The sequence below is a fragment of the Glycine soja genome, chromosome 19 (assembly GCF_004193775.1).
Source record: "Glycine soja cultivar W05 chromosome 19, ASM419377v2, whole genome shotgun sequence".
NCBI lineage: Eukaryota > Viridiplantae > Streptophyta > Magnoliopsida > Fabales > Fabaceae > Glycine > Glycine soja.
The window spans coordinates 37,137,465-37,150,951 of record NC_041020.1 but is presented as its reverse complement, the minus strand read 5'-3'; the positions used below and the strand labels follow the sequence as shown (position 1 = coordinate 37,150,951).

The window sequence follows — 13,487 nt, the reverse complement described above, 5'->3', positions numbered from 1 at the left end:
TGATTTTGATTAATTGATTTTGGTTTATGTGAAATTATTTGAGGGGTTTTACTCCCCATGTTGTGATAAACTTTTTGTATAAATTGTTATATTGAGATTATGAAATGGTGATTCAAATTTGAGTATGTGATAATTTGAACCTGTCATTAATGGTGAAATAGATGTGTATTGAGATGTGTGTATTGAGCTATGAGCTATGAACTGTGCAATTACACAATTGTAAGACCCTTTAAGGGCGACGGGTATTGTGATGGGATCCATTGTGGAAACCTGACGAGTTAAAATGATTTTGAAAATCATTGAGTAGTTGTGTGTATTGCATAGTTCATATGTAAAGTGTATATGATTCATGAGGTGTGATAACGTGTTAATTGAGATTATACCATTGTGATTGAGATCGAGTGTATGTGATGAATTATGCATGTATGTGATTGAGATGTTGTGTGCATTGAGTTGTGAACTATGAATTGTACAATCACACGATTATAAGTTCCTTTAAGGGCGAAGAGTTAATGCTAAGTCCCTTTAAGAGCGACGAGTTAATGTTAAGTCTCTTTAAGGGCGACGAGTTAATGCTAAGTCCCTTTAAGGGCAACGAGTTAATGCTAAGACCCTTTAAGGGTGACGAGTTAATGTTAAGTTCCTTTAAAGGCGATGAGTTAATGCTAAGACCCTTTAAGGACGATGAGATAAACTATTTGAGAACAATTGAGGAGTCATGTGTTTTGTACATTTCATAGATAGAGTCTGTGTGCTAAAATATTTTCTGGGTTAGACCTGAATCAGGAGGGAGAGACCATGACGGACTCTTCGGAGTGTAGGCCTTGGGGGTCACCCGATTTGAGTGCTCCTTTAAGCCTATGTTGATCTCATATGGTTGGAGCATTCTCGCAAAACACCGTGACCCTGACTGGTCTCCCTATGATCTTACCTAGTGAGAGTGACCTGACTTGCTAGTGTGTGGTTTGTCTTGTCATGTACTCCTAGGTGCCTGACGTGGTTTTTTACTGACATAGTACCACATTGCATATAGGATTGAGTCTTAGTGTATATGTTGCATAACTCTTGTGTATTGATCGATATTGATTAATTTGATAACATTGTGTTTTGATCCTTGAGTACGTGAATGTTGTGAAAATGAATGAAATGTATTGTGTGATGATGTGATGTTGGATGACAAAGTGGTGAAATGATATGAGCTATGTTTAAGTAAGTTTTATTTTATTTTTATGATATTTATACCTACATGTTGTATCGTTACTCTTCATTAGTTATGAATGTGATAACTCACTTCCAATGTGCTATTTGTGTTTGGATCCTGTGACGATCTCGAACCTTGTGTTCGTGGGAACAGATGAATAGGTGGATGACTATGAAGAACCTCATGTTAGAGGACATGAGAACACAATGCTCTGATAGGATGTGACATTAAGATATAAGTTATATATTAATTGTATGAAGTTTTGGACGACCTTGTTTTGAGCCAAAGTGAATTTATTATTTATTTAGACAAGTTTTATTATGATGTTAGAAAGGTGAATGTGAGCCTTTTACCCTTTTGAAAGGCTTGTATTTAAAAAAATGTTTTAAATACTTTTAATTAATATTTGAATTTTTATTCTCTTTATTATTAATGCATATATGTATGGGGTAGATGGTGTCACAACATTCATCTGGAGATCATCTAGCTTCCCCTCGATCAGATGAGCCTGCCTTGTGCCTTGTGTTGGCTTCCATTTACTTGCTACCGAGTCATCTAGAGGATTGATCCTTGGCTCGAAATAACCACTGTAAAAAACATTGTCAAACAAATTAAGTATAGTAATAAAGAAAATAGAAATACAAATAATCATAATTAAATAATTACTAACTTACCATGACTAATGTCATGTAACCTCCAGCCTACTTGCTGGTGTATTGGCTCACTTAGGAGAGATGGTCATATGGGTACGCTAGTGCAATGACTCCCCAGGGTGGCAGTCATCTAGGTTGCTGAGGTAGATGAGGTAGGTGACGTGGACGTGAGTCAAGGACTTGCTAACAAATATCGTGATGTCGACCAAGTTCAAAAGATAAGTTGTGGCAGCCCACATGTATAATCTTGACTGGACGTACCAGTGATATAGGCTGCCAGTCACGTCAACCTAACGTTGGCACTTGCGGTGGTCATCACTATAGCCTCTTCCTCTATCGAAATGCCAAGGCAAGTTATAAGCAAAATCTTCACGGTCTCTTTAGTGAAGGTGGAGGGGACATGATCAATGGGTCTGCTTGTCACAGGCTATGCAAGAGACATGACATCATCCAGAGTGATGGTCACCTCTCCAACAAGAAGGAAGAGAGGACATGATCAATGGGCTTGCCTGTCATAAACAAGCTGTGTAAGAGAAATGACATGTCATTCAAAGTGATAGTCACCTCTCCAACAGATAGGTGGAAGGACTAGGTCTATGGTGCCACCTCTCCACAAGGGCATTCATAAAGCCATTATTTGCAATAGGATACCGCGTCGTAGCTAGGGCTGATAACCCTCACAGTCGGCTTAGTGGGGAGTGGTGTGACTTGGTCACTGTGTCTGACTAGCTTCATCCCTAGCCACGACTGTTGGATCCATACATGATCAACGCAATGGTCCCTGTAAGATCATATCAAAGACAAATCAATCGGACCTCCTCCAAATGAAAGTCTAATGTCTTGTCAGATGCATGTGCCTCAGGCTTAGGCTTTGACTCTGTGGACAAATGTCAATGTTCATGTGCTGACGCAGTCAATCTTTGATGCTCAGGCCCTCATGAGAGAGATTGCATTCAATCATGTATGAAATATGTTTGGTCCGAGCCATAAAAAATTAAAGGAAAAACAATTAAATTGTTAATAAAAAATAACAAAAAATTAATTACTAGAAATAATAACAATAAAAAAACTTTAATAACCAAAATAGAATCGTGATTCCATTTTGTACTTTGACAAAATACATAACGAAATCTCGATTTCGTTGTGTGATCTAACAAAACCCTCAATACAATCTCGACTCTGTGTTTGTGTTTTGTCAGTAGGGATGGGGATAGACCAGACCAGGCTAGGCTTTAAAAGGCCTGAGCCTAGCCTACGATGAAATTTTGAGGCCTGAGCCTGACCTATAGCTTATCAAAGGCTTTTATTTTGGCTCAGCCTGACCTTTTTAAAAGTCTAGCCTGATAGCCTTTTTAAAAATCTTCTTCACATTAAATCTTTAATATTCCTTGATGAAAAAGGAGGAGAAGCGCTAGTAGGCTTTCACCACGAAGAAAGAATATATGCATGAAAAAGAGAAGGTAAAGAGAAGATGAAATAAAAAATGTTAAAGGAATAAGTAGATGCAAGAAAAAATGGTAAGATTTTAAAGTTTTACCTCTATCAAAGCTTGAAGTAAAAAGGATATGATTTTTGTTTGCTCTGGAATAGGAACGTTAAAAGGAAAAGGAAACTTAATAGGAAAAGAAAACGTTAACAGGAAAGCCTAATGAGGAATATATAAAGGGGCACATGACTCACACCTAAATTACAATTAAAGTCTTACTTGATAATATGAATGAAAGTTATGGAGACGTATAATCAAAGTCTGCTAGTTTAAAAAATATATATTAATTGTACCCAAAATATAATATAAATATATATTGGTATCCAAAAAATAATATATATATATATATATATATATATATATATATATATATATATATATATATATATATATATATATATATATAAGCCTAAGCATGTTTTATTTAATTTAATAGGTTTTTAAAAAAGTCTGAGCCTAACATTTTAATTAAATAGGCTAGTCCAGACCAGACTTTATGTAGGTCAGGTTGTAGGCCCTTATAGACCGGCCTGACCTATCCTCACCCTATTTGCCAGTACACAACAAAAATCACAATTCCTTTCTGAGTGTCACATAGAAAGGAGAAAAGGGTGTCACGTAGGGATTAGGGAAAAGAAGGAGGGGTTAGCAATTCAAAATGGGGTAGGATGAACATTTCCCCTCTAAGTAGGGGCCCGAAATAATTTTAGGAGTGACTAATGGTAACATCTTAATACAGCTAATATTGACCCGCTTAAACTTTAAAATATGAATAAGAATCATTTATCACTTATTTTTTTTATAAAATATATTAATTGTTTAGTATTCCGTATAATATTGGATAATTATTGATATAAACAAATGGAAAAATGTAGATTAAAAATAATTTAATTAACAAAAATTCATTTTATTAATAATCAAATAAATTCTGTGAATTATTTTTTTAAAACAAAATCTCAAATATTAGTTTATTTGTCATACTATAATTTTAGGAAACATCTATCGTCAAATTTGTCATTCCTCATTATTTATTTTCACTCATTTTCAATCACTCTTATTTTTTGTCTTCCTAAGCTACACTTAATTAAAATGACGTCACGTTTATAATATATTGTCACTCTTATACCTTAAGGCTATATTTTTTAGAAACCATATTCGAACCTTAAAAAATTTACAAGGCTAAAATCATATTTTGTCATATAATATAAAATTTAAGATATCAACATTAATAATATTATTATATTAATAATATAATAGGAATGTGGCTACTATAAAATTTTATCATTATGTGAAGTGCCTCTATTTTTTTGTTTTTTTTAAACAGAAGAGTGGGAGACTGTGATGGATGCTTAACCTCCAAATATGCGGGACCAAAACCCGTTGCCTTACCACTTGGCCACGCCCCATTTTCGATTTTATACTGATAAACACTATTATTGATATTGGGGCAAGGTTAATGCAATCTTTCTGATGAACAATTGTATGAGCAATGCTTGAAAACTTTTATAAACCTGTGCGCATGTTGTTTAGTATTTCGTGAGTATGTTTACTATACATGGTTAATGCCTCATAGGGAGAAGTTTGTAAAAGGATGGACTCATCCGGTTATGGCCACTTGTTTAAATAAACAAATAAATAATCATAGTAATCATCCGTCTGATAGCGGAAAGAAAGCATTGGTTTAGAATAGGATATTTACAAATTGGTGTAAGCCATGTAATGTAATATGTCACAATTATGTAACAAATGGATATAGACCTGAAGTGTGGTAACTTTGGTAGCTGCCGTGCAAATACTAGGCAAGATGACTTGCTTGAGATCGATGGATTTCATCAGCATATGCTGAGGGAACATAGATTGCATGCAACAGTGAGCTGTGAGTGCGGCCATAGAACAAGTATACAAGTACTCCTATCAACATCCATACCGAAACTCGCAGCCATGTAGCAACTCTGAAACACAATATACGAGTGATTAGAAGTTGGTACTCATGTCATGCGTGACACAAAAAAGGAGGCATGGTTGTCAAGAGATTTCTCACCCAAGATCGATTAGTAAGTAGGTGTTTATAAGAATACATGCAGCAGGTAAGAATGGAACAAATGGGCAGGCAAAACCTGAAAATACACGGTATCAAAACCATTGGAAAAGATTTTAACCAAATCTTGTATGACATTAAGAGAAGAAATGCAATCAACTAGTATTCAAAATACACTGGATAGCAAGTTTGTAATGATGAAAACTCAATAAAATAATTTAATCATTATTTTGTTGATACTTGCAGATTAGGTAATTATTAGCTGTCAGAGAGGAAACTTCTAAATAAGAACTAGCTACATCATTTGTGGTTCATTCTAAAATGAGTTTAATCAATCCATCAAAGTGTGATGGGCTTAGATATTTAGGCTTTACTTGGATAAACTTTTCCATAAGCACACAGAGAAGAAAATAAGAAGGTAAAATGAATTGAATTTCTCCTACAAGTTAAAATCAACTTCTGCACTTAACTTTTATAGAAGTTCTCTCATCTTACTTCTCCAAAAAGCTAAAGTGCACAAGTTAATTTTAACTTATGAGGGAAGCTCAATTCATTTGTCTTCTTATTTTCTTCTCTTATGAGTGTTTATGGAGAAGTTTATTCAAACAAGACCATAGACTTATCTACTGCACATACCTCCTGAGTGTCCAAAGCTGTGCCTAGTATCATCTTGCTTTACGCAGGCCAGTACAATTGTACTGCACAAAAGAAGAATACCACCCATTCCGCACAACGTTAAGCGCAAAATCCTGAATAGCATCACCAAAAGAGAACTGAAGTAAGGATAAAGCACAACTGATGAATTTGAAGACAATCAAATTGCTAACTCGAACCATTTTTTTTTTCCAAAATGTATACAGTGTGATTTTATACTTATTGAATAGAAATCAACCTAAAATAGCAATTGCAGAGCCATATTCAGTTGAAAAGCATTCCTGAAAACAACACCATTGACCATCCACAACTTCAAAAATAGTGAGGGTTGTCAAAGTAGACAGACCTGGGACACCAGTCAGCTGAAGCCGCACTGGTAACTATGAGAATGCCTATACATAGAAGGGCTATGGTCCATGAAGCAAGTTTCCGCCTAGCTTTCTCATTCTGTTCATCTGTTCAAACAACTCCAAACCCAAGTTTCTTAATTAAATTAGTACATCATAGAAAATGGAGGCAGAGGTTGATACAAAGAAACCAAATATATACCAAAACTTTTTCACAGAAAATTCATTACATAGGTTGAAACTAGGCATGTTCTATGTAAATAAAATTTTAAAATTTACAAGTTTAAGAGAGAGAAGATAGTTAAAAAAAAACTTCAACAAAATGTTAGCATTAGTAGGCTGTTCTTCATTGGCCTTTCAAGATACTCTTTTGAGCCAATGAGAAAATCCCCAAAGGGACCAAACCATCAAGTTGGGTGGTCCACAATTACAGACCATCATTGTCTCAAATGATTCAGGAGCATTGGTAGATTATTTCTGTCAATGTTCTATTCAGCCTAACTAATTTAGACAGGCAATCATAAACCAATAAAAGGTGTCTTTTATCTACATACAAAAGAAATGCAGATACATCCACCCTATAAATTTTCTTTAAAATTCATTCCAAAAGAAGGACAGAAGATTCAAACAATAATTACCTTTGGTCACTTCTTTTATGATTAAAGGATGCCCAAGCAGAGCCTCTAGGTGACTATTCTCACAATAACTAGCAGGATCTACTGGACTTACGGACCCATCTTCCCCAATATCACCACTAGATTGCCTCAATAATGGATCAACAGATGTTAGAAGTGAAGATGGAATGGGTACCTCATCAGGTGGAACATATCTGATTATCAAAACTGAAACTGCAACAGTGGTAAATGCAAGCAGTGTTCCCACACTAACCTGTATTCTCAAAGCAATGAATATAACAACAAATTTATGTTTATAATATTATAAGAAAGATGCATATGCCTAGTTACTGTCTTTATTTTACAACTTAACTCACCATCCCTGCTAATTGAGAAACGTCCATAAAGAATGCAAGAGTAGCTGCAAAGACACCAGTGACAATAGTGCTTTTCAAAGGAATCTGTGTGCCTTTATGGATGTCTGAGAAGAAATGAGGCAATAAACCATCCCTAGCCATTGCCATAAAGACGCGTGGCTGCAAAACATATATCCAATGGAAAGATACATTTATCATGTGCAAGAGACAACTTATAATAACTATGATATATCTAGCATATCTAATTCACAGACACATGTATATACAGATTTATACATGATATTCAGGAGTCAACTAAAAGATACCTCTATTAGTTGCTATACATGCTGACACTATAGGATTGCAAAATTAGACATATTCTAGTAAAAGCAGAAAAAACTATACATAAAAATAAAGAAATGGTGACTTTTAGAGTTTCAAAATAAATTGATGCCATGTCATTCCTAAACTTTTGGAGCACACACTAAGCATATGGAAGTCACACAATTTGTAACAAAGACTAAATCTGAGAAACAACACAAAAGATACTGACATACATTTCAACTACCAGCAAGGTAGACGAGAAATGCATTTGAATTGAGTCATGCTTTTGCAAGTCAAAAAATGATCTATATTTCCTTGAGTAGAAATTTGTGTCAAAAATTTGTTTTGAGAAAATGAGAAAAATAGTATGATATGAAGTAAAAAAATAAAAAAACCCTTGAATTACTCTACTGAGGATTAATTTGTTTCCCAATAAGCAGGGATAGTGTCAGAATTTTTTTTTGAAAAAAATGAAAAAGAGTAAATGGATCAACAGCATTTTATATATATAGCAAAGTGATGATTTTAAAAGTTATTTCCAATATTTTTAATATGTGAAGAAGGCAACAGGTAAATCAAATTGCTAAACAAGAGGATAAAATTACTCTACAAGGATTAAAAGAGGCATAGGAAGCTTTCCATTATTGTACTAACAAAATGAGAATAAGATAAATGAGTAAAAAAAATTAGGGTTTAAATGAAGTTGAAAAGTCATGAAAATTCAAAACCAAAATCTAACAACCATAACTAAGTAAAATGATCAACACTGATGCTAAATAAATAAATTAAATCTTATACACTTGTCTATGTACCTGAGGAAGCACAGAACCCAGCAAACTGGCAAAAAGAGCAGTAACAGCTCCAGTTGTTATTATATACCTGTCAGAGGTAAAATGGAGCTTGAAGCATAATATTCAAGAGACATCCATATATTTGTAGCCTAAACAATTAAATAGTGGGCCACAGCAAACCTTACACTGCCCATTGCATCCCATAGCTAGAAAATGCTGAGGAGATTGGGGTATCAGGGTTCAACTCATAATATGGTACTAAGCCAACAATAACTGCTGCTACAAGCATATACAGAACGCAACATATAGTTAACGCGGTTGATATGCCAATTGGCAAGTCTCGTTGAGGATTTTTTACCTGCATGATGACAAAACAAAAACCTTTGCAAAAGAATCATCAAGCAAATAATGTTATTCACTATAAAAAACAAATTCAAGGCCATGATGCCTTTGAGATACTCAAGCTACTAGACAGAGAAATATTGATATATCCATAACACATGAAAAGAAATAGATATAGATCTTCTAGAAATAATTTTATTCTCATTTTGTTAGTGTTCCATAGAAAGATCAACAAGTAGCCATTCACAAGTGTGTGTGTGTGTATAAACTTTTAGAAGCAAAGGAACAAAAAAAAAAAAAAAAAAAGCAACGCCAGTGACCATTGTGTTATTAGAATGTGACAGCTTCAAAGGAATACTCCAGTCTAACACTGACTAGAGTAATGAAATTGTTTCACAGTAACAGTCAGGTTTTTATTCAAAATACTAAATGCATTCTTCAGCAAATAGCAATTCATGTGTTCTTATTTGATGTGCTTTGCATTTAGTTTCTGCTGACACAAATAAGTCATGATTTAAAAGGTCAGTTCCCCCAATGAATATTTACCTCCTCAGCTGTACTGCTCACTGAATCAAAACCAATGTATGAAAAGAAAACTATCGCAGACCCAGCAAACATCCCATTCACTCCATAAGGAAAATACCTGAGATAAAAAGAGAAATTTCAGCAAATATCACAAAAGGTATGTTATAGATCATGAACTGAACAATGCAGACACAAACACACCCATTACCCGCTGGAGAGTTCATATCCAACCCATCCAGACTTGAAGCCTAGATATCCACCAACTAAAATGATGAAAAGCATGACACAGACGTTTACTGTTGTCACAATGGATTGTGCCATTGAACTCTGAAACATTAATGTTAGGAAAAATAGATAAGTAAAAAAGAAAAGAAAAGTGGTGTTTGTGTAAGTATTTTATTTGAGAAGTCATACCTCCTTGATTCCAAGGCACAGGAGTAGGGTAACAAGAAGAATTAATGCAGCTGCACATGGATCAACCACAATTTCAAGACCTGGTAAGGTATGTCGAGCCAAAAATGAAGGTAGGTTGTCCTCTCCACCGAAAAACAAGGCCTGCAATAAGCAAGAACAGAATTAATAGAAAACCATTTTTTTTGTTAAGCAATAGAAAACCAAATTGTTAAGTATGTTGTGCTTATTGGATAAACTATATATGTCACCAATTAGAAAAAATTGAGCCTCCCTAAAGGAAAACATGGTTTTGGCACATGAAGCAACGAAAGCAGATTTCTTTTATTTATTTAAACAATGACAAAGGAGCATAGTTAGGTGTGACTCAAAACAACTCAAAAATAAACAGAGTTAACAATAAAAGGAACAGCAAAAGAAATCTCCTAAATACAACTTTGCATCAACGCATACATACATAAAGTCATTTCTAAAACCTTACAAAACAGCTTAACCTTTTATGTAAGTAATTCTCTAACATTGCATCAAACTTGAAATCATCCCGCCAGTACAAGTTCTCACTGTTAAATTAAATTCCAGCACAAATAATCAGTGGGCCTATGCTTTGTCCACTGTTTCTGCCCAGCATTTTTGAGGAGGAATGATATAAACTGAGTACTCGGAAGTCCCTTAATAATATAAAATCTTAATATTTGACAGAACTCATCACTTTACACAAGGTCAGCTGAATCCATTTCATTATTCACTGGAGTCAGCATAAAAAATAAAAATAAAAACAAGTAACCCAAACATTTAGTGTTGTTGATTCTCAGAATCACCTTTTCTACCTTGTTACTAAGATCATGTGTTAAAACTCCAAGCAGATCACACATTAAGTTTGCAAATCTAGTAGACCAAGTGAAAATACATTCAGGATACCCATGTCAACCAATACCCAGAACTTGTAATTACTCCTTTTGTACATTCCCAATTATAAAGGTGCAATGAAAATGAAAAAGAATGCAAAGATTCAAGTTTAATAAAAAAGGCAAAAACAATATAACGCACCAGATTTGGGGTTATGCCACGAGCAACAGCCGAAGCACCAATTGTATATTCTAGAATCAGAGACCAACCGACCAACCAAGCAATCCTGAGATCAATAGCAATGTTTAAATCACTAATTCACTGACAATGATCAGAAACAAATAAACAAAACATAACCATTCGCAGTATCAGTTGGCTGCAGAATAAGCATTACATAGTTGTTTTGTACTTCTGTTAATGTTGATAACTTGACAAAATATTTCTTCAACACTCATGAGTGGTTGAATTCAATTAACCATTATAAATTAAGTTTTGTTCCAAAATAGCCAAAATTGTATCTTACCCTTCTCCAATGCATATGTATGTATAATGATAAGCACTCCCCGCAGACGGACACCGACATGCAAGCTCAGCATAGCAAAAAGCTGACAGTCCAGCAGCTATTCCAGCAATGAGAAGTGATATCACAAGTGCTGGTCCTGCTTGCTCTCTAGCAACTGTTCCAATGAGAATATACACTCCAGCTCCTATGGTAGCTCCAACCCCTGATTTTCAAGAACAGTCAATTACCTTTAGGAATGTAAATGTTCGGGAAAAAGAAGCTAAAGCCAACAAACATACACTACTACAACAACAAAGCCTTATCCCACTAGGTAAGGTCAGACACATGGATCATACATGCCATTCTGCATAAGTTAAAAGTTGGCAATTGCACATGTCATGATAACTAGGCCACAATGTTTCTTGATAATAAACAAAAATCAAGTAAAGCATCAATTTTATCCTTAATTACCCTACCCTCTGTCTAGAATGTTCCTTAAAAAACAAACAAGCAAACAAACTACTCAAGTAGTCCCAAAAGAATTGCAAATCATGTTAAGAAATCCTCCAAATATTAAAAAACCTTTCAAATTTGTCCCTAATAAAATACACCAATTTCAGGACTTTAGGGGTTACTTAAATACTTCTATTACTTATGGACTATTAAGAAGAGGGAGTGATACTTCAAGGACGAAATTGATGGTTTATTCACCAAAATCATCATGAAGGGCAAAACTAAATTTTTGATACGGGCTAGCTGCATTAACTTTATAAAAAATATAAAGAATAAAAAAGATAAAAGCAAAATCATTGGTTCATAAGTAGTAAGTCATAACAGTCTAACAGACAGAAGCACACACTACAACATCATATATACCGAACATCCACTTAATTCATTCAATCACAATTACTAGTTTAATTTTTTTCCTTCTTTTTTGGAAGCCGTGGTATAGAAATAGAACAGTAGTTACCAATTCCAACGAGATCAACAGCTGACAACTTCCTAGCCAATTGACCATGTCTCCTGACATGAACAGAATCAACTTGCTTCCTCCTAATCAAGCTTCCAAAACCCCGCAACCATCTTCCTCCTCCCCCAGAACCAACACCACAATTTTCGTCCTCCACAATCATTATCCAAAATGAAATACAAAGTATTGATTATACTTTTGGGCCAAATTTATTTTGCAGAAAGGAGCGAACTTTGATGAACCCCACAAATTTTGGTGCCCGGAAAAAACCACCCTTTAGGTTCTGCAGAGATAAAGAGACAAGACTGGATCGAACTGAATCAGCAACAACACTTGCGTGTTGCAATGGTGCGAACTAAGAAATATTGTAAATATATAAATGATTGTGTACCTGGCTGCCTGCTAATATATTATAAAATAAACACTGCACCAATAGATTTTTTGTCCCCTTTGAATTTTATTATTAACAACATTCTGTTTCGGATAACTACGCAAATTGATGATAAATAGTTAAAAAATTATTGACAATAATATATGAATAAATAATATATAGAACAATCGAGAATTTTTTACTGGGTTATTTCATAAAATTAATTACTAAAGTGGGTGTGTTTTACAAAATTATTTAACTGTCTTATGTGATATTTGTTACATAAAATGCTGGAGGTACCACTTGGATCTTGTGTTTTTTAAAAAAAAATTGTAAAAATAGATATTTAGTGTTGGACAAACCGATTCTAAAAAGAAAAACTGACACTAAATATATTTATTTTTTAAAAGAAAATTTTATGGTTGATTTATTTATATTTGCATTTTAAACTTATTCATTGTTATTAATAACTATAAAATTATCGTTTTTTATCATATTTCTTAATTTTAGGATTTTATAAAATTTTATCATCATTTTCCATATAAAATCATAAAAATAACAAACAATAATGTGACATTTTTTTTCATCAGGGAACACATATATATATATATATATATATAAACTCAAAATGAAAATAACAAATAAATCAAAAATTATTTACAATTTGTTTCATTTAGGAAGATATTTTTGTACTTTCTCTAATAAATATAAAAGATATCACTAATTTTTTAAATTTAAAAAATTAGTGAGATCAATAACAAAAAATAAGAACAATCAAATCAAACACAGATGTTTTGAGTCAAAATGATGACATGAAATTTAATCATTAAACAAGTATTTATTAATTCTCTTTTTTAGAGTCGACTTGACCAAAAATACTTATTTTTCATACAAGGATGAAGCATATCAAGGTAAAGTCTCATGTTGGCTACTCATAAAATGACATTTCTTCTACCACAAAATATCATAAAAAAGAAAATGAGTCAATCCAACGATGTCTCTGGCTAGGACAAACAAAAAATACAATACATCACTCAAAGTGACATCTCATAAATCC

The 13,487-nt window shown here is 33.8% G+C and overlaps 1 protein-coding gene across 1 annotated transcript; it reads right to left on the bottom strand.

Annotated features, from left to right (window-relative positions):
• Positions 1–4,833: 4,833 nt before the first annotated feature.
• Positions 4,834–12,436, bottom strand: LOC114400196 (cationic amino acid transporter 4, vacuolar-like). Its single transcript, XM_028362527.1, has 14 exons — positions 12,061–12,436; positions 11,112–11,313; positions 10,790–10,874; positions 9,746–9,886; positions 9,540–9,658; positions 9,353–9,449; positions 8,650–8,822; positions 8,486–8,552; positions 7,371–7,529; positions 7,018–7,267; positions 6,379–6,487; positions 6,015–6,127; positions 5,382–5,457; positions 4,834–5,292 (listed from the first exon to the last, which is right to left on the bottom strand). The coding sequence occupies exons 1-14, from the start codon at positions 12,221–12,223 to the stop codon at positions 5,136–5,138; spliced, it is 1,911 nt and encodes a 636-aa protein (XP_028218328.1). The 5' UTR covers positions 12,224–12,436; the 3' UTR covers positions 4,834–5,135.
• Between the last annotated feature and the right edge of the window lie 1,051 nt (positions 12,437–13,487).

Coding starts and splice junctions, on each gene's coding strand:
- LOC114400196 (XM_028362527.1), bottom strand. CDS start 12,223: ATGATTGTGGAGGACGAAAATTGTGGTGTTGGTTCTGGGGGAGGAGGA. Junction 9,887..10,789: donor GTGGCATAACCCCAAATCTG/GTGCGTTATATT, acceptor TGCTTATTGCAG/GCCTTGTTTTTCGGTGGAGA. Junction 7,530..8,485: donor TGGGTTCTGTGCTTCCTCAG/GTACATAGACAA, acceptor TATGTTTTGCAG/CCACGCGTCTTTATGGCAAT.